Raw genomic sequence first — 18490 nt, forward strand, 5'->3', positions numbered from 1 at the left:
TCCTTGGGGTTGCCTATGAAGGGAGAAGATACACCAGAGGTACTGGTCAATGCCACAAACTAGCATTGTGCACAGTGGATTTCTCAGAGGCAGTGCACACCAGGCCATGTGATGGGAGTGAAGTGATGCACAGAAGATGTTGGTTATCTTGTGGATTTATCTCATTCAGGCTGCGTCTTTTTAGCTGATTTATGATTCTTTAAAACAGCCTGCATTGTCTGAACTGAAGGGATGGAAACCTCTTCATGGACTTCAAGATAAATGGTGATTAGGAGTGGAGAAAAATGGGTTACCTAAAACTGTGCCAGAGCATGATGATGTATGAAGGTGTGGACTGATATCTACAATCTGTGATGTAAGTTGGTTTCAGCAAAGGGGGAAAGATGAACCAGTCAGGACAACTCAATGATGGTTGGGAAGGAGAGTCCACAGTTTAATGGCAGGAGTCTAGGCATTGTTCCTGCACATAAGCCATGGCTCCTCCTCACAACGACCTGCAGATAGTTCACAAGGCATATGCCCCACATACTATTCCAGAAAATCCTGGGCACACTGATTGTTGCACTGATGCTCTTGTGTTTACCTCCTGGCTTCATCTTTGATTCCTCTCTGGCTGTACCATTCCCAAAATAGCAGAATCCCGAGGACCACCAGGATCAAGCCAGCCATGCCCATGCGGATGAGATTCTCTACTGTGTAATCTTTGGAGTGCGAGGCTAGGAATTGAGGACAAAGAGGTCACTGAGATCAGAGAGACCAAAATTGTCCTGATCCTGGATGTCCACCCAGGGCACCCACCTCCCCTTGACAGGACTTCACACTCCACACTAATCCCATGACTGAGGTTCTCGTATTCACCACTACTGCGGTATGACTTGTTTTGTGATGAGATGATGGTGTCAGCTGCTTCTGAGAACCAATGAAAAGCGGGGGAAGATGAGAAGCTAAATGAATTCAAACTTATTCCCTGGGCTGTGGGTTCTTCTATCTCCCCTACTTCTCTTGATATAACTATTATGTAGTCCCTAAGCATCCCCTCTGTTCTCATTGAATTATTTCTGTCTCCCCGTGTTTTGTGAATTCAGACTTTCTTCTGACTTTTTGGAGCAGAGCTTTGTTGTGCCCCAAAGTCTCAGCTTTACTGAGAAGACTGGACTCTAAGTACAGAAACAATTGAACCCCTCTATTCTCCTGTTCATTCTGGGCACAGGACCATGCAAGCTAAGTTGTAGGTGAAAGCTTGCATTTATTCAACAACTGAGAACTCAGGATCTATAGATGAGGGATTGGTCTTCATGAGAAGCTGAATTTCAGGAGCACAGAAGGTTGAAATTCTGGGGCAGGCTCCCTTTCAATCTCCAGCAGCTCCCTTCCTCCAGTCAGCCTTTCAATCTTCACCTGCAAATTTCTCGTGCACATATTCTTTCATTAAATAATTCTTCATACATTTATGTATGCTTACAGTGTGACACATACACACCTATGCATATGCATAATATTTTCTAAATGGTGCTGTCAACTTGGTGGGGCGTTAAATGGTATTTCTGCCTTAGATTGTGAGTCTGTGTGAGTCTATATTGGCAGGTAGTTCTGAACAGTGTCACAGAGAAGGCCTCACTTGGAGGTGACATTTCAGCTGAATCCTGAATAGGAGAAGGAGACTGAGGGGAGTCACATGAAGACCAGAGAAGGTGAGTCACAGGCTGTGGGAAGAGCAGGTCCCCAAAAAGTTCTAAGCATGCTTTTCAGTAAGGAATGAAGCCATGTCTGTGGTTGTAGGAGGATCCAGAGGAGAACAAGGAGGTGGCATCTAGGGGTCTGGTGATGGGAAATAGGCCATGTGTGACAAAATAGATGAGGGAAGCTCCATCATCACCATCATCACCATAATCATCATCACCATAATCATCACCATCATCATCACCATAACTACAACCACTATCATTACCACCACCATCATTATCATCACCATCATCATCACCAGCTTCATCATCATAATTGTTATGATCACCTTCATCATTACCATCATCACCACCATATTCCACATCATCACCATCATCACCATCACCACTGTCAACGTCATGATGATCGCTATCAAGATGACCACCATCACATTCAACATCATCACCACCATCTTTACGATCATTGTCATCATCAACACCATCCTCCTCCTCATCATCATCGTTACTTCACCATCACAATCATCACCATCATCATCATTATCGTTACCATCATCAGTACCATCACCATTATCATCCCCATCACCACCATCACCAATAATCATCATCAGCTCCACTGTCATCATCATGATTGTGACCACTGCCATGATTATCACCTTCATATTCATCATCATCACCATCATCACCATCATCAGTATTATTGTCATCTTTCTCCTCCTTCAATTCCTCCTCCTTCTCATGTCATTCTTTCCTTCTTTCTTTCTGTCTATCTGCCATGAAGAACTCTAGGAACTGCTGTAAGATTTCAAGGAGAGAGGACTAATTATTTGATTTTTATCTTAAAAGACAACCCTCTCCTCTCCATCTATATGTCCAGAACCAAGGAGGTCACAGTTCTGATCTTAATAAAGAAGAGAGAAAGTCGGTGGTGTTAGAAAGCTGAGCACAAAATTTAGGTAATCCTTCAACTAAATTTTAACTGCTTTAACCTAAAAATGAAAAAAATGGTTTCAAAAAACAAAAACCAATTTTAGGTCACTGCTTTTTATAGATCTCCATGTAAAAATTTTAAGTAAGCTTATACAATTCAGAAAATAGGAATTGGGTGCCTGGGTGGCTCAGTCGGTTAAGTGTCCAACTTCGGCTCAGGTTGTGATCTCACAGTTCATGAGTTCGAGCCTCACATCAGGCTCTGTGCTGACAGCTCAGAGCCTGGAGTCTGCTTCAGATTCTATGTATCCCTTCCTCCTGCCCCCTCCCACTTGCGCTCTGTTTCTCTCAAAAATAAACATTAAAACATTAAAAAAAAAGAAAATAAGAATGAATGACATATGTCATCTGAGTGTTTGAATGATAGATGTTATAGAACAAGTCAAGAACTTTCAGTGAATCTCACCATGGCCAAATTCAAGGAGAAAATATAATTGTTCATGAGATGTTCAGTTGTCTGGAGAAAAATTCTTTTTTTTTTTTACATATTTATTTTTTTAATATTTTTATTTATTTCTAGGAGAGAGAGAGAGAGAGACAGCGTGAGCAGGGGAGGGTCAGAGAGAGAGGGAGTCACAGACTGAAACAGGCTCCAGGCTCTGAGCTGGCAGTCAGCACAGAGCCCGACGCGGGGCTCGAACCCACGAACCGCGAGATCATGACCCAAGCGAAAGTCGGACGCTTAACCGACTAAGCCACCCAGGCGCCCCTTCTGGAGAAAAATTCTTAATTCATTGCTTAAAAATACTTTTTCCACCTGATAAAACCCTGAAGTAAAGGAAAAATAAACTAAAATAGATAAGTCAGTAATTCTGTGTTTAGAAGACAGAGATTTCTGCTGTTTGCCTGCAAATAATTTGTCTGATAAAAGAAGATTTTTCTTAAAATGAGCTTCACGTCTATCTTTAGCATTTTACATTGACATTAGTATCATGTGGTATTTGATGCAAATAGAATATATGTACAATCTGGAGAAGAGAGATTTCAATTTTTTTGTGTTGTATGTAATTATTTTCAGTAAATCAGAAGTGTCCGATTGAAAAATAGTTGATTGCTTAGAAATATAAAATAAAAAATTATGATAAATAGGGGCGCCTGGGTGGCTTAGTCGGTTAAGCGTCCAACTTTTGCTTAGGTCATGATCTCGCAGTTTGTGGGTTCGAGCCCCGCGTCGGGCTCTGTGCTGACTGCCAGCTCAGAGCCTGGAGCCTGTTTCAGTCTGTGACTCCCTCTCTCTCTGACCCTCCCCTGTTCACGCTGTCTCTCTCTCTCTCCTAGAAATAAATAAATAAAAATTTAAAAAATTATGATAAATAACATTTAAAGCCAAACAAATCCCAAATAGATAAATAATTACTCCTGGGAGCTGTGCATGCCCCCCACTCCCGGTCTCAGTTGTGCCCCGAGTGGCTCAAAACCCCCAGGTCTGCACAAGGGGCATCAGAGTGGTGCCCACAGGAGGGAAGGCTCTTCTCTATGGGAGTGTCCTGTGGGGGCTGACACTGCGGTTCAGATTCTGATATAGAGACACCAGGAGGTGAGTAGGCCTCTGTCTACTCATGATCATCCTCAATTACCCACGCTGCATCCAGCCTCCCTGCCTCTCATCTCTGCTGAAACTCAGAATCAGGGACACCTGATGTGGAGGCCCTGGTCTCTTCACCCTCTCCTCGGCTGGACCCTCCTCTTTGGAGGCCTCCAGATCCACACATTTGTCACTGTCTCAGGCTTTCCTAAGGCTTAGCCCAGAGCTGATGGAACTCAGAAAGATCATCCATTCAGATGAGATTCTCTAGTGTGTAATCTTGGCTGTTTGAAGCTAGAAAATGTGGACCAAGTGATTGTTGTGATCAGGACAGACTGAAGTCATGCTGTGATGCCTGCATGTCCACTGTGGTCACCTGAATTCATTGACAGAACTTGAAACTTGTCAACCCAGCCCCAAAACCAAGAATTTCTCCTCATCTTCTTGGAGTCTGGCCTGTTTTGTGATGGTCTGAGGATATCAGCTACACATGAAAGTCAAAAATAGAGTGTGGTTATGGAGACATAGGAACGCATAAGTTATCTCTTCTGTCATGTCCAGGGAGTCCCTGAAACTGGCTAATGTCAATCTCAATGCCTAGAGGGAAGCATCTCCAGCTTCTCATCTTCCATCTAACTAGGAGGCAAAAATAAACATTTGAGTCTTCATTTTGCTCTGAGAATCAGTAGTGTGATGGAGTGAAAGGCTGGGTACCTTTTCATTCCTTCACCTCAGCCAGCTCCTGACTTGTGACTATTTTATTTCCAAAGCAGTTTCTATTCTTTTATTATCAATCTATTCTTTTTGAAAATAAATGATGGATTCTATACCACACATTAGGCATTTTTCTAGGAGCAAGGATTAGCATAATTCACATCACTCCTAATCATTCAATTTGTCATCTAGATATGAAGAATGATAAGAAACAAAATAAAGATAAATGGCAAAATAAAAATGCAGATGGACACATGAACAAATATATAGAGATCTACAGATATGAGACAGCCTTTGATCAAATGACAATAGAAATATCAAGAAATACCAAGTACCCTAGAGTGAGAGGAGAGAATAGGAAACATGAAATCTTAGGAAAGATGTTTTGGAGGATGGCCTGATCCACCTGACAATGTGCTCATGGAATTTGGGGAGAAATCCAGCCTTTCCCTCTTTCCTTTCAAAGAATGTCAGTGGTTACTGAAGCCCCAAGAGAGAGGAATTCCTGACACTTGTTCCACAGAATTCACTGGTACCAAAGCTCAGAACCGTTTTAAGACTTTTAAATCCAGGATGGGATTCTGCCTTTGACAGCTGGGAGAACAGGATTTCTCCTGTTCAGATGTGAATAGGATTTTATCAATGTCTCAGTGAAGAGTGGCTGAACTGACTCAAACTGACTTAAGACTTCCAGTGAATCCCCCATCCTCCTGGCCAGAAAATGAGGGATACCCCTACTCTGCCCTTCATATTATGGACCTATTTCCATAGGTAGCATGATACTCTTACTTTCTAGATATTAGCACCAAGGGCAGAACGGAGTCAGCTCTTTTCTCTGCACTCAACTGGGCTTCTCCCTCATGCATTTCCCCTACACTGACTACCCAGTCGGAACCAATGAGCTCAACGCTGCTGCACACGATTGCCTCTCCTTTCATTTCCCACCTCCCGTGGCCCCAGGTGCTGTGGGAACAACCCCTCTGTAAATATTTGAAGCATAGACATGAGGATTGTCCATGGGGGTGACTACAGACTCTTAATGCTGCCTGAAACAGGAAGGAGGCTGTGGTCCTCACGTCCCCCTCAGCACTACTGCTCTCCTCAAAGCTCATCCTTTAAACTCTTCAGTCTCCTCCCTGCACACACCTGGTGCTGCCCCGTCCCTCTGGTGGTGGTAACACATGGAGGACATGGGGCTCTCCATCTTTTCCACCTGGTGGCTGATCCCCGTTTCTCCTCCTCCTCATCTCAACCCAAAGCTCTCCTGTAGCAGGGTAGTGACCCAAGTGTCTGGGCCCAAAATGGACATGGAGTCTGGGCCCCTCACCTGAGACCAGCAGCTCCAGGGGGTCACTGGGCTGTGACAACACGTAGGGGGAGGTGCTCTGTGAGCCGTAGCACCTGTAGCTCCCCTCATGGTCTGAGGTCACAAGACTAAAGCTGAAGTTGACCTGATAAGGTGCAGCTGCGTCCTGTAGACGAATGTGCTGGGGAGGAGCAGGTGACCCCTCCTTGGACAGGTAGAAGGTATCGAACCAGATTTCAGAATGACATTCCAGGGTCACGTTCTCTCCCCAGGACACTAGGGACCCCGGCTGGGCCGAGAGGGATGGTTTCCTGAGCAGTCCTGTGGGAGTAAATGCATGACCTGTACAGATCCGCCCCTCCTCACACGCCCTGGACCCTGAGCTGGGGGACTACTGTGCTCTCTCCTGGGGTCTGGGTAACCCCCTCTCATTTCCTCTTGCCTCTCGGATGGGTGTCCTTTGTCTCCCTGGCCCGCACTGTCCCCTTCTAAGCCCCAGCTCAGCCTCTGCTCCTGACCCTCTGCCTGGACCCCATCACCCCCAGGGGTGACCACGGTCCCAGCACCCTGAGTAGACATATATGGGGAGTGGGCGCCTCACCCGTGACCAGGATGTCCAGGGGGGCACTGGGGGCCGACCACGTGGAGGAGAGGTTGTGTCCACCATAGCATCTGTACCGGCCCCCGTGGGAGCTGCTCACTGGGCCCAGGGGGAAGTCGGGGCTGGGCTGCCCATCTAGACGCACGGGAGGTGTGAGCCCCTCGTCCTTCGTCAGAGCGAAAGTGTCAGATCTGGCCTCCGAGTGACACTGGAGGGTCAGGTAGTCTCCGGGCTGCACCAGCGAGCCCGGCTGGGCTGAGAGGGTGGGCTCCCTGTAGGCGCCTGCACGGGAGGGGACGGTGGTACCGGGGGGACGCACACCCCACATTGGCCCAGGGGTGTGAGGTGAGGCTCTCGTGGGTCCCCCCTCCACGGCTCCCATCTGTGGCCTGACTTCAGAAGACCAGTGTCACTCAGCCCCCATCACCCCCAGGGCTCCACTGGGCACATGGCTTAGGTCAGTCATTTGGGGCCCAGAAATAGATGGGGCAGGGTGGGGCCCCCTCACCTGTGACCTGAAGGTGCAGGGGCTCACTGGGGAGTGACCACGTGTACTGGTAGGAAGCTGGAGAAACGTAGCACCTGTAGGTCCCCCCGTGGGAGGGGCTCACAGGGCCCACAGAGAAGAGCGCCTGCCTCTTCTCACGAGGGAACTTCAATTCCAGGTGTCGGGGCGCGTCAGCTCCCCCCTCCTTCAGCAGACGGAAGGTCTGCCGTGGGATCTGTGAGCTACAGGAAAGGGACACGTTCCCTCCTGAGGCCACCATGGGGCCTGGGATGGCCCAGAGGGAGGGTGCTGGGTACACTCCTGAGGAGAAGGAGGGTCAGTGTTACAGGGGCCATCGCCCCTGTACCCCAGTGTGGACTGTGAGCGAGGGTCCCCCTCAGGCCACACTCTGTTCCCTTCCACCTGGAGGAGGGGCCCCGGGGCGGGGGGCAGCTCCCACCTTACCTGTCACCACCAAGGTCAGGAAGTCACTCCCCTCTGACCAGCCGTTCCGGCTGTGATACTGACACTGGTATCTCCCTGCATCATGCTGGCTAGCGAGTTCAAGGGAGAAACTGGCCTTGTTGCTGGAATCCTGTGAGATCTCCATGGACATGTGTCTAGAGGCCCTCTCTCTATACAGATAGAAGACATCAGCCTGCCAAGGCGCCTGACACCAGATGGTCACAGGGCTCCAGTTGGTGACGTTGGGGCTGGGGTCAGCCCAGATGGAGGGTCTGGAGGGGGACCCTGGAAAGGAATCAGATGAGGAATTAGGAGCGTGGCCTTCTCCCTTGTTTCCCACCTGTCACCCCAATTCCCCTCCCGGACTGGTCGCCATCAGCCCAGACCCTCTGTGACCCCAGCTGCCCAGCGGGTTGTTGGGTGGAAACAGGGAGTCTGGGGAGCACTCACTTGCCTGTACCTGGCCCCACGGGTCCCGACACAGCCCTGGAAGAGAGTTCCCTGTGAGAGTGCCCCCCCTCCCCCATGTAGCTGCTCCAGGCCTGGTCAGGTCCACTGACCACTGGGGCCAGTCTGAGCTGAGCACTCTCCTCCCCCAGAAGTCCTGCCCCCAGTGTGTCCCCTAGTCCTGGGGTCTGAGACCAGGACCTGCAGAGGCAGGAGGGAGGCCGACCCCATCCCTCCTCTTGCCAGAAAGCTCACCGAGGCACAGAAGGGCAGTGAGGGTCGGGGTCCTGAAGCTGCCTCCCATGGTCCCGGCGGTGCAGACAGCTTGCAGAGTCCTCAGAGCCTGTAGGACAGACACATGCGCGGGGTGTGACAGCCCGGGCTCCGTGTTCCCCGTCACATGAGGGGCCTCCCAGGAAGGGGAAGAGCCCTGCAGGGCCCCGCTGTGCTCTCCCTGAAGGGAGGCCCGACAGCAGAGGCCCCGTGACCTTTCAGACCAGATGTGAGTCTCACCAGACCCCACACACCCTGCCCGCTCCCCACCAAGCCCAGTCCAGGGAGGGACTCTGCTCTGGGACACGGGGGAGGGAGGGAGGGCCGGGGCTGGGGGACGGGTCCTATTTCAGTTCTGGTTCTGCCTGTGCCCCTTACAGAGGCTGTGAGATCTGGGTGAGACACTTCCCTTTCCTGAGTCTCGTAAATGCAAAGTTTCTTCCTTCCTTCCACCTTCCTGCCAATCAACTAACGTTTAGTAAATAGTTTCCACATCCAGTCATGACACCAGGCCCTGCAGATTCATTTGTATAGGAGGATGGGGTTGATAATCAGCAGTGGTAACAGTTTGACCTTAATCCAACCACTACATGATTTGAATTCTACATGGTGTTATAGGTTCTTGGGTTCCACTCACACAATCCCAGTAACAAATACATTTACAGTTGAGTGGGGAGAGGCAGTGGGAGTTCTTTACTGTTTTCATGGCCTTGGAGGTTTGGGAAGAGTCTGCTCCGTTCTGATGTGCTCAGAGAGCACAAGCCGGGAAGACACGTGTAGTTATAACTCTGTGTGTGTGGTTCTGGGGAGGGAGGGCGAACTGAGATGAGTTTGCCTGTGGGGAGGAGTGGGTCCTGCTGGGCCGGAGGGGTTAGCTCAGTTCGTGTCAGCACATGGAGATGTGGGTCTCATGGGAGGAAGGCGGAGACAGGTGGGCAGTTCGCGCGTCAGGGGAGGGTCAGCGACAGGTACGTTTGGGGCCATGAGAATAAAACTCTTCATCGGGGGTGAGGCCTGGAGTGGGGGACCGGAAGGAAACTGGTATGGTGGCTTCAACATGACATCTGGAGTCTTTGACTGCACTTCACTGTGGTGCAGGACGGGGTCATGGAAGGAGATTCCGCGGCAGAACTGTCTGGACTGTCGTCGTGTGAGCTGTGGGAGGAATTGAGAGGCATCCCACACGTGCCTTGGTTGACCGGAGGACCCAATGGGGCTGTCACAGGCTGGGTGATCCCAGGAGAAGAAGGATGGGGAACACGTTATAACAGGGTTCAGTGACTCACAGACGGAAGCACCCCCTGATCTGGGCTGGGGCTTGTGGGTTTGTTTCTCTCTCACACACTTCCTCTCTCCGACGTTCTCTTTCTGTGACAGCAGCATTTTCTCTCCATCAAAACCCGAGTCATTCCTGCCTCCTCAAATCTTGTCCCCAAGATATGACCTCTTCTGGACACTGGATTCTGTCTCCTGCTTAGCACAAAGCACTAGTTGGAGGCAATTAATAGTTTTTTGTTTGTTTTTTTGGTTTTTAAAAAATGTTTCCTTATTCATTCTTAGTTGCTGGACATTTGGATTGTTTCACTTTTGTATTTTGAGTCCTTCTATGAACATGCTTGCATAAGTGTCTGCTCTATCACCTGTGTGAAGTTCTGTTTTCTCTTTTGTTTTTCATTGTGGTAAGAGCACTTACCATGAGATCTTTTTACAAATTTCTTTTTTTTTTTAATTTTAAATGCTTATTTAGTTTTGAGAGAGATATATATAGAGAGACAGAGTGCAAGCAGAAGAGGGGCACAGAAGACAAGAGACACAGAATCCAAAGCAGGTTCCAGGCTCTGAGCTGTCAGCGCAGAGCCCAACACGGGTCTTGAACTCACAAACTGTGAGACCATGACCTGAGCCAAAGTCAGACACTTATCCACTGAGCCACCCAGGTGCCCCCACGAATTTTCAGGACCATGTTATGCTTTATACCAACGTGGAATCAGTGAGGTGGAACTGGCAGATAATTGGAAACAGACCTATTTGTAGACAGTTGCCCCAATCCAGTGTATTTTGACAAATTACTTCATGAGCCTGAAGTCATCTATATAAGGGAAGAGATGATCCCTACCTAATATTTCGCTGGTAAAGACTCATCAATAGGGTGTGTGCAGCACCCAATGCAGACCCTGGCACCTGGGACATGTGAGAAAATGCTGATCTATACTGTTGTGTGCAATAACCAGACAGCCTCTGCTCTGTGTGGATCTGGATGCATGGGCAGTGACCTAGGTGATCAGACAGGGCTCTGAACTAGGCTCATGCCCTACAGTCACCACATTGGTATTTGAACGTGGGGTACTGCCTGTTCATGTTCTTTCTTTCTTTGGAAAATGCACCTTTCTTTTTTCAAGTTTATTTATTTAAATTCAAGTTAGTTAACATAGACTGTAGTATTGATTTCAGGAGTAGAACTCAGTGATTCATCTCTAACATATAACCCCCAATGTTCATCCCAACAAGTGACCTCCTTAGTGCCCATCACCCATCTATCCCACCCTCCACCCACCTCCCCTCCAGTGACCCTCAGGTTGTTCACTGTATTTAAAAGTCTCTTATGGTTTGCCTCCCTCAGTGTCTGCCTGTTCGTTTTCTATGCTGCTCATGTCATGTAGGAGACTCTGCCTCTATAGTTTGCTTTGTGTTTGATGGGCTCATGTTAGTTCACTACTTTTTTGCTAAGTCTCTGTGAGTGGAATACAAAACAGGAAATCTTTGTACCAGGACTGAGCAGGCGACCTAATTCACCTTTCAAGGTGAAGGCAGCCACGGAGGATGCTGAGTTGATTTATTGCAGATTGCTATGTTTGTGTAGAGGTAAACTTTTATGTCTGTCTTTCCATTTATAATCAATCCTGAATCCATCCATCCTGGCAAGGAATATATACAAAAGTCAACTATATTTCATACAATGTACCAAGCATGAAAACTAAAGTACGTGCTAAATTCACATGGATACTGTTCTCTGATCACTATTAGTCTTGGGAATGTGATGGGTGTCAAATAATGACAAAAGATATGTACTTGACCACTGTGTCATGTGGTATGTGGAATAAGTCCTTGGAGGTTGGAGATGATGTCACAGAGTATGAGGACTGGTCTGGGCATGTTGACAGTTCCCACAGCTCATGCCCAACATATTATTCCAGAACTTCTTAGGCACACAAGGTGTTTCCCAGACTCTGCCATTCTGATTGTTGCATTGTTCTCTCTTGAATTTACCTCCTGGCTTCATCTTTGACTCCTCTCTGACTGGAGTGATCCTGAAATAGCAGAATCCCGAGGACCAGCAGGATCAAGCCAGCCATGCCCATGCGGATGAGATTCTCCACTGTGTGATCTTTGGGGAGGGAGGCTAGGAATTGAGGACAAAGAGGTCACTGAAGTCAGGGAGACCCAAATCAACCCAGATCCCGGATGTCCACGCAAGACACCCACCTCCCCTTGACAGGACTATACTCTCCACGCCACTTCCATAACTGAGACCTTCTCCTACTCACCAGTGTTGCGATCTGGCCTGTCTTGTGATGGGCTGATGGTGCCAGCTGCTCCTGAGAGCCACAAAATGTGGAGAAAGATGAGTTTCTGATGAGACTTAAACTTGTCCCCCAGGCTGTGTGTTCTTATACTTCCCCTTGTTCTCGTGCTATAACTGTTATGCAGTCTTAATGGACACTTTCTGTTATAGAAGGATTCTCTCTGTTTCGAATGAATTATTTCAGTCTCCCTATCTTTTTTGAATTTAGAATTTGCTTCTGAATTGGTGTGGAGCAGAGTCTTCCTGTGTCCCCTAACTCAGAATTTAGTGAGATAAATCATCTCTCAATACAGAAGTACTTGAGCTCCATATTCTCTGTGTTTATTCTGAGCACCTAAGCTACCTCTTGTGGCTAGAACAACTTGTATTTTTCAACAATTCAGGATCCAGTGTCCATGAATGAGGGGCTGCTCATAAATATATAAAATATATATAGTGATATATATGAATATATTGAGAAAGAGAGAGAGAGAATTCAATGCATACAGCCTAGATTGTGGTAATTACTTGAAATACCCTAGGTAGGAAGGAGATACGTCTGAACAATGTCAGAGTGAGGGTTACACTTGGAGAGGACATTTAAGTTGATTCCTCAATAGGAGAAAGAGGCTGAGAGGAGCAATGTGAAGACCTAGACAAGGTGTATGGGAAGAGTAGGTCCCCAGAAAGATCTAAGCATGCTCTTCAGAAGTAAGTGAAGCCATGTCTATGTTTGTCGGAGGGTCCAGAGGAGAATAGGGAGTTGGGATGGGGGAGGGGTGGTGCATGGGAGATGGGCCAGGTGTGACAGGATAGATGAGGGAGGCTCCATCATCATCATCATCACCACCACCACCATTATCACCACCATCATCTTCATCATCACCATTATCACCACTGTCACCATCTTCTTCACTATCATCATCACCATTATGATCATCCCCATCTTCATTATGGATCATCACCACCATCACTACCACCATCATCACCATCCTCATCATGATCATCACCATAACCACCACCACCATTATCATCATTACCACCACCATCATCATCATCATCACCATCATCATCAATACTACCACCATCATCATCACCACTGTTCTCTTCCTTCTCCTCCTCCTCACTCTCTCTAACTCAGTCTGTCAGTCACAACTCTGAAAACTAATGTAATTCAAGGGAGAACATTAGTCAGTTGATTTTTATCTTCAAAGACAACTCTCTCCTCTCTATATAAATATCCAGAACCAAGGATGTCACACTTCTGGTCTCAAAGCCATAAAGAGCAGAGAAAATCAATGTTGTTATAAAACTGGTTGGTGAGCACAAAATTAGGTAATCCTGCAAACTTATTTCAATCTATTTCACATAAAATGCAACAAGATAAAAAATTATAGATCAGTCTAATTATAAATCTCCATGTGAAAATTCTAAATAAGCTTATAGAATTCAGAGTATGAAGAATAGATATCATTCAGTGGGCTGTATGCAAATCTTTGATACCAAGAAGTCTTTTAACTGTATCTCACTGGGGCTACAAATTTAAAAGAATAAGCCTGGAATTGTATAAGCCCAGAAATAATTCCTAATTTGTATTAAGTAAAGAATTATTTTCTGGGGTGCCTGGGTGGCTCAGTTGGTTAAGCTTCCAACTTCGGCTCAGGTCATGATCTCATGATTCATGGGTTTGAGTCCCACATCAGGTTGTGTGCTGACAACTCAGAGCCTAGAGCCTGCTTTGGATTCTATGCTTCTCTCTCTCTCTCTGTCCCTCCCCCATTCACTCTCTGTCTCTCTCTTTCTCAAAAATAAATAAACATTAGAAAAAAAGAAAAGAAAAAATTTTTCTAATAAAACATGAATGTAGCTGAAAAATGGACTGAAATGGACAGGTTAGTATTGCTATATGTATAAATACATAGATTTATTATGTGTTTGCCTTAAAATAATTAGAGCTATCAATGAAGATATTTTCTTAAAGCAACAATCAGTTTTGTATTAATGTCTTATTTTGTCATCATTATTATAAGGTTTTTGCTGTAAATAAAATTGGCACACAATCTGGAAATAAAGAGATAAGTTTCCTTTTTTTGAGTTTGATAAAATTATTGTCAATAAATCAAAGGAGATCAATTGCAAAGCAACTGAAAGGTAGAAAGTCTGTACTAAGTTAGTAGAATAATAGAATATAAAATTAATTTAACCAAACCAGTATTGTTGTTTTCTATACTTAGCTATTATTTAGAAAGTATAAAGAAATAAAGATCATATTTATAAATGAATAAAGTAGTTGAACAACTTTTCAGCTTTGAGTGTAGACAAAATAATGAATAAAACTTTAGAATGTATCTGTATCATTTATAAACCTCATTTCTAACCATTTGTATAAAAGAAAACTTTATAATCATAAATTATTCTCCATAATGAATATGTTTCATCTAATCCCAATGAAATAGGAGAATTTTTTTAAAACTTTTAAGTCATACATCCTCATACTGTAAATTTATACCTGCAAGGATCACTTTAAAAGTTCTGAGAAGTAGGCAGAGTGACACTTGATGAGCTTCCACACACAGTGCAGAGAGGACACGAATTTCCCACTGACGAGCTGTGCAGTGTCTCTGGGGGCTCTCAGGAGCCATGCATAGCACCTGGTCTCAGGTGTGCCCTGAGTGGCACGGAGGCCCCCAGGGGAGCACAGGGGCAGCAGAGTGGTGCCCACAGGCGGGAGGCTTCTCTTTAGGGGATTGTCCACCTGCACCCACAGCAAATCCCACCTTGGCCTGAGCAGCTCTAGTCATGGCGAGAGAGGGCTCGAGGACCTCCTCGGGTGGGGGTGAAAGGCTCCATACTCTGGGTCTCTTGGAGATGGGAGGTATGAACTGCCAAAGGAGTGTCTGTCTGCCCTCTATGCCTGTCCCAGATTACCACCTCCACCAGCCCAACATCTTCCCTGTGCTCCAAGTCAGGCCTGGACACCAAGTGCTGCAAACCCACCCCCTCCATCCTATATCCCACAAATTCTCCAAACCTGGCTGGGCTGGGGGGCCTAGAAATTGTCCTGTGCTAACAAGGGCTGGGTGGCTTTTAGTACAAAGTCCCACGGTTTTGTGTGGGATGAGGAGGAGCTGAGATGCTAAATCAGTGGGGATTTACTAATCTCCATTGTCTCCATCATACTGGGACTTCCTCACGCTCTGCTGAGGCCCAGGCCAGATGCCCAAAATTGCATGCACCTGCATCTCCCACAGCTTCCTGAACCTTCCCAGGTCTGGGTTCTGGGGAGAGGAAGGTCAGAAATGAGATCAGTGCTGGCAGCCCCCTTTCTCAGACAGGGAACTCCTTTCTGAGAAGCCCCATCTCCCAGGAGAGCTGAGCGCACAAAGACTCAGCCCCCACAGGCCATCTTTGTCTGCCTGAGCAGCTGCCGTGCTCCTGGCCGTGACTAGCAGCCAGTACCCTACTTCTGAGCCAGAAACACCAGGGGGAATGTGTGTGGGACTTCTGCCTTGTAACCTCAGTCTGACCTCATCTCCTCTCAGGGTCAAGGTGTCTAAGTCCGTGCCTCTCTCTCCTCAGCCCCATCTGAGACTGCAGGGGTGAGGATTCCTACCTGTTCCAGCTCGCCTGGGTGGACCCTCCTCTGTGGAACTGCCCCTTGTGATCCCTTTATTGCATCCTGTCTCAGAATTTCCTGTAGACAGGGTCCTGAGCTGATCTTTTCTGCTCAAAGAGGACAGGGACAGGGAGGGTCTTTTCTGCTCAGAGAGGTCAGGGATAGGGAGGGACTCCTCCCCTAGGACCAGGGTCCTGCCCCAAATTGCCATCTCAGGGAGCACTGAGACCCCTCCCCAGTTAATCGCACCCCATACTTCATCATCAAAGGACAGGAAGGTGAGGTGGTGGGGCTGCCGAGCTCCCCAGCGCAGCCTGGCTGCTGCTCCCCAGCTGGGCCCCCACCCTCTCCCTGTGCCATGACCACCCTAGCCCTCCTCCCCCACCCCTGGGCCCAGAGCCCCTGGCCTGGGGGTCGTCCTGGCATCTCTGAAACCCCAGGACAGAATCCCCCGTGACTCACCAGCAGTTGAGCTGGGACCTGTGGGTGAGGGGCCAGGGTCTCCAGAGGGCCCTGGGGAAAAAGGCGATATCTGAGTAGAGGGCTCAGCTTCCCTTAGTCTCTGCTCACAGTCTCCTCCCCCGTGTGCCCCGTGGCCCAGCCTCAGAGCCCCTAGACACATGTGGTCACCCAGTCATCTCTATTGGAATCTCAGTGTCCCTGAGACACGAGATTGTTTCTAAGTACCTGAGGGGGTGTTAGATCTTCTGAGGGGCTCTCAGAACTGATCTTGGGTGGTCTGTGCTCAGAAGGAGCATAAACAGACCCCAGTAGCACACCAGTCTTGAGTTGGATCCTGTGAGGGGGTTGGGGCTGACCTGGGAGTCCCCATCTTACTCAGACTTCTACACCTGCCCTGTGGCCTCCCCAAGAGCGTCCCACTGCTCACCTGGCATCTTTAGACCCAGGAGAGGGACAAAGGGTGGGCAGGTGTCAGAGGGCCTCTCTTGGCCTAATGAGGGACAGATCTCCCTTTGAGTGACCCTCCCTCAGAGCCCCCCTCTCTCCCATCCCAGCCCAGGTAATTCTTGAGGACAGAGACCTGAATAGATCATCAGAACACAGAGGGTATAGGGCTGGACTCCCTCACCTGAGATCAGGACCTCCAAGGGGTCGCTGGAGAGTGACCACATCTGGGGGGTGTTGCTGTAATAGCCATAGCATCTGAACGTCCACCTGAGCCCAGGGTTCACGGGACCCACAGGGAACAGGGCCTGGAACTGCCCACGGGTGTGTCTCTGGGAGTCCAGGGTCGAGGAGGGCCTGGGTTCTCCTTCCTTCATCAGGACGAACCTGTCGAATTTCTCCCATGAGGCACACTGGAGGGTCACCTTCCCTCCTGCGGTCACGACGGGGCTGGGCAGGGCTGAGAGACTGGGTTTGCGATAGAATCCTAGGAGAGGAGGAGGGAGTGTTAAATAGGACTCAGTTCCCCCCACAGTGTCCCCAGGACAGGACTGTGAGAGACTCCATGAGAACAGACCCCCCTCCCTGAGGGCAGAGCCTGGGGCTGGGACCCTGAGGGGCTCGCACCTGTCACCACCAGCTCCAGGGGTTCACTGTGCTCTGACAAGCCAGAGGGACTTTGATAGTGACAGCGATACCATCCTGCATATTGCTCTGTCATGTATATGATGGAGAACTTGACCTTGTTCCTGGGATCCAGTGCAGGCTGTCTGTCCCAGGTCACTGATTGTCTGTCTCTATCCAGATAGAACTGCTGGGCCTCCAGGATTCCCTGACACCAGATGGTCACAGGTGTCCCCCAGGGGACCACAGGGCTTGGCTCAGCCCAGATGGTGGGTGTGGGGAGGGTCCCTGGAAGGAAACAGAGTCTGGATCACGAGACCTTCCCCACCCCCAGTTCCCAGCTCAGCTCTAAGCCCCCAGACGTCCCCTCTCCATCCACCCAGAACTACTATTCTCTATTCCCAGATGCCTGGTGGGTGAGCCCTGTCCCCAGTGAGAGGTGGGATGGATCCCTGGGGACACACTCACCTGACTGCACTAGGGTCCTGGGGACCACACTCAGCCCTGCAAGAGAATCCCTGAGAGATTTGCCCCAAATCCTGAGCAGAACCCTCCTCCCCATGAGCCTCCTGTGCCTGGGGTCTCTGGCAGCCCAGGGGCTGGCTGTGAGGCAGGTCCCTCCCAGACTAGGGCATCCCCTCCCCTCCTGAGATCTCACCGAGGAGGAGCAGGGCCGTGAGGGTGGGGGTCATGGCTTCTCCTGCCTCTGGACCCAGCTGGGTACGGGGAGGGACCTCAGTGCCTGCAGATCAGACAGAAGCACAGGGTATGGCCACTTGGAGGCTGGTCTGCTGGTCATGGGGTGGTCACGTCAGCAGCCCCACAGGAAGGGGAACAGATGGTCCTCAGGGGTCCAACTCTGGTGTCCATGGTGGTGCAGCAAGTGGACCCAAGGCTTCCTGAGATGCCCCGTCCAGGTGAGGAAATGACTGCACATCCTTCCCTCCCAGAGCCTCCCCTATGGGGCCTCCTTCATTTTCAGCCATCCCCGGGGGTCCTCACCTCACACGGGGTCCCCAGGGCCCAGAGATGCTGCAGAGGATGAGGATTCCAGCTCCTCTGAGGCCTCATGTCAGTGCGGACACCCCTGTGACATTTCTGCACGACGCAGGCTGAGGTCACTGTGACAATGCGCACAGAGGAGAAATACAAGAAAATAGGGAAGGAAACAAGACTTCACTCCTGGCACAAGATTTAGGTTTTCTTTCTGTGTCAGCATTCATGGACTCCTCTATTTCCCCATGACAGCGTCCACGCCCCAAGCCCTGGGAACACAGCTGCGAGCCCCTCCTGCT

The 18490-nt window shown here is 48.9% G+C and overlaps 2 protein-coding genes across 7 annotated transcripts; both read right to left on the reverse strand.

Annotated features, from left to right (window-relative positions):
• Positions 1–406: 406 nt before the first annotated feature.
• Positions 407–8869, reverse strand: LOC120239728 (leukocyte immunoglobulin-like receptor subfamily A member 2). 2 transcript variants are annotated; one of them, XM_039244185.1, is made up of 8 exons: positions 8470–8869; positions 8218–8253; positions 7768–8052; positions 7324–7623; positions 6816–7097; positions 6236–6535; positions 859–906; positions 407–716 (listed from the first exon to the last, which is right to left on the reverse strand). In XM_039244185.1, the coding sequence occupies exons 1-8, from the start codon at positions 8516–8518 to the stop codon at positions 580–582; spliced, it is 1437 nt and encodes a 478-aa protein (XP_039100116.1). In that variant the 5' UTR covers positions 8519–8869; the 3' UTR covers positions 407–579. The 2 variants fall into 2 exon arrangements, with proteins under 2 accessions (XP_039100116.1, XP_039100115.1); XM_039244184.1 differs by having other exon boundaries at positions 859–909.
• A 2199-nt stretch (positions 8870–11068) lies between these two features.
• On the reverse strand, positions 11069–18267 carry LILRA5 (leukocyte immunoglobulin like receptor A5). 5 transcript variants are annotated; one of them, XM_039244192.1, is made up of 9 exons: positions 18198–18267; positions 17854–17937; positions 17664–17699; positions 17199–17483; positions 16756–17058; positions 16555–16617; positions 16128–16178; positions 12033–12083; positions 11069–11887 (listed from the first exon to the last, which is right to left on the reverse strand). In XM_039244192.1, exons 2-9 carry the CDS (start codon positions 17885–17887, stop codon positions 11751–11753), a joined length of 960 nt encoding a protein of 319 aa, XP_039100123.1. In that variant the 5' UTR covers positions 17888–17937; positions 18198–18267; the 3' UTR covers positions 11069–11750. The 5 variants fall into 5 exon arrangements, with proteins under 5 accessions (XP_039100123.1, XP_039100124.1, XP_039100125.1 ...); XM_039244193.1 differs by lacking the exon at positions 16555–16617 and having other exon boundaries at positions 18198–18266; XM_039244194.1 differs by lacking the exons at positions 16555–16617; positions 17664–17699 and having other exon boundaries at positions 18198–18266.
• Between the last annotated feature and the right edge of the window lie 223 nt (positions 18268–18490).

Source organism: Hyaena hyaena, unplaced genomic scaffold, assembly GCF_003009895.1.
Source record: "Hyaena hyaena isolate Hyena2069 unplaced genomic scaffold, ASM300989v1 scaffold_235, whole genome shotgun sequence".
In the NCBI taxonomy this organism is placed as follows: Eukaryota; Metazoa; Chordata; class Mammalia; order Carnivora; family Hyaenidae; genus Hyaena; species Hyaena hyaena.

Excerpts from the sequence above, each read along its gene's own strand:
- LILRA5 (XM_039244192.1), bottom strand. The coding sequence starts at position 17,887 with ATGACCCCCACCCTCACGGCCCTGCTCCTCCTCG. Across the intron at positions 17,484-17,663 it reads CAGGACCCTAGTGCAGTCAG|GGACCCTCCCCACACCCACC; the intron begins GTGAGTGTGTCC and ends GTTTCCTTCCAG. Across the intron at positions 16,179-16,554 it reads CCTGGGTCTAAAGATGCCAG|GGCCCTCTGGAGACCCTGGC; the intron begins GTGAGCAGTGGG and ends CTTTTTCCCCAG.
- LOC120239728 (XM_039244184.1), bottom strand. The coding sequence starts at position 8,518 with ATGGGAGGCAGCTTCAGGACCCCGACCCTCACTGCCCTTCTGTGCCTC. Across the intron at positions 8,053-8,217 it reads GTGGGGCCAGGTACAGGCAA|GGTCCCCCTCCAGACCCTCC; the intron begins GTGAGTGCTCCC and ends ATTCCTTTCCAG. Across the intron at positions 717-858 it reads CAAGTCATACCGCAGTAGTG|CCTCGCACTCCAAAGATTAC; the intron begins GTGAATACGAGA and ends CTCAATTCCTAG.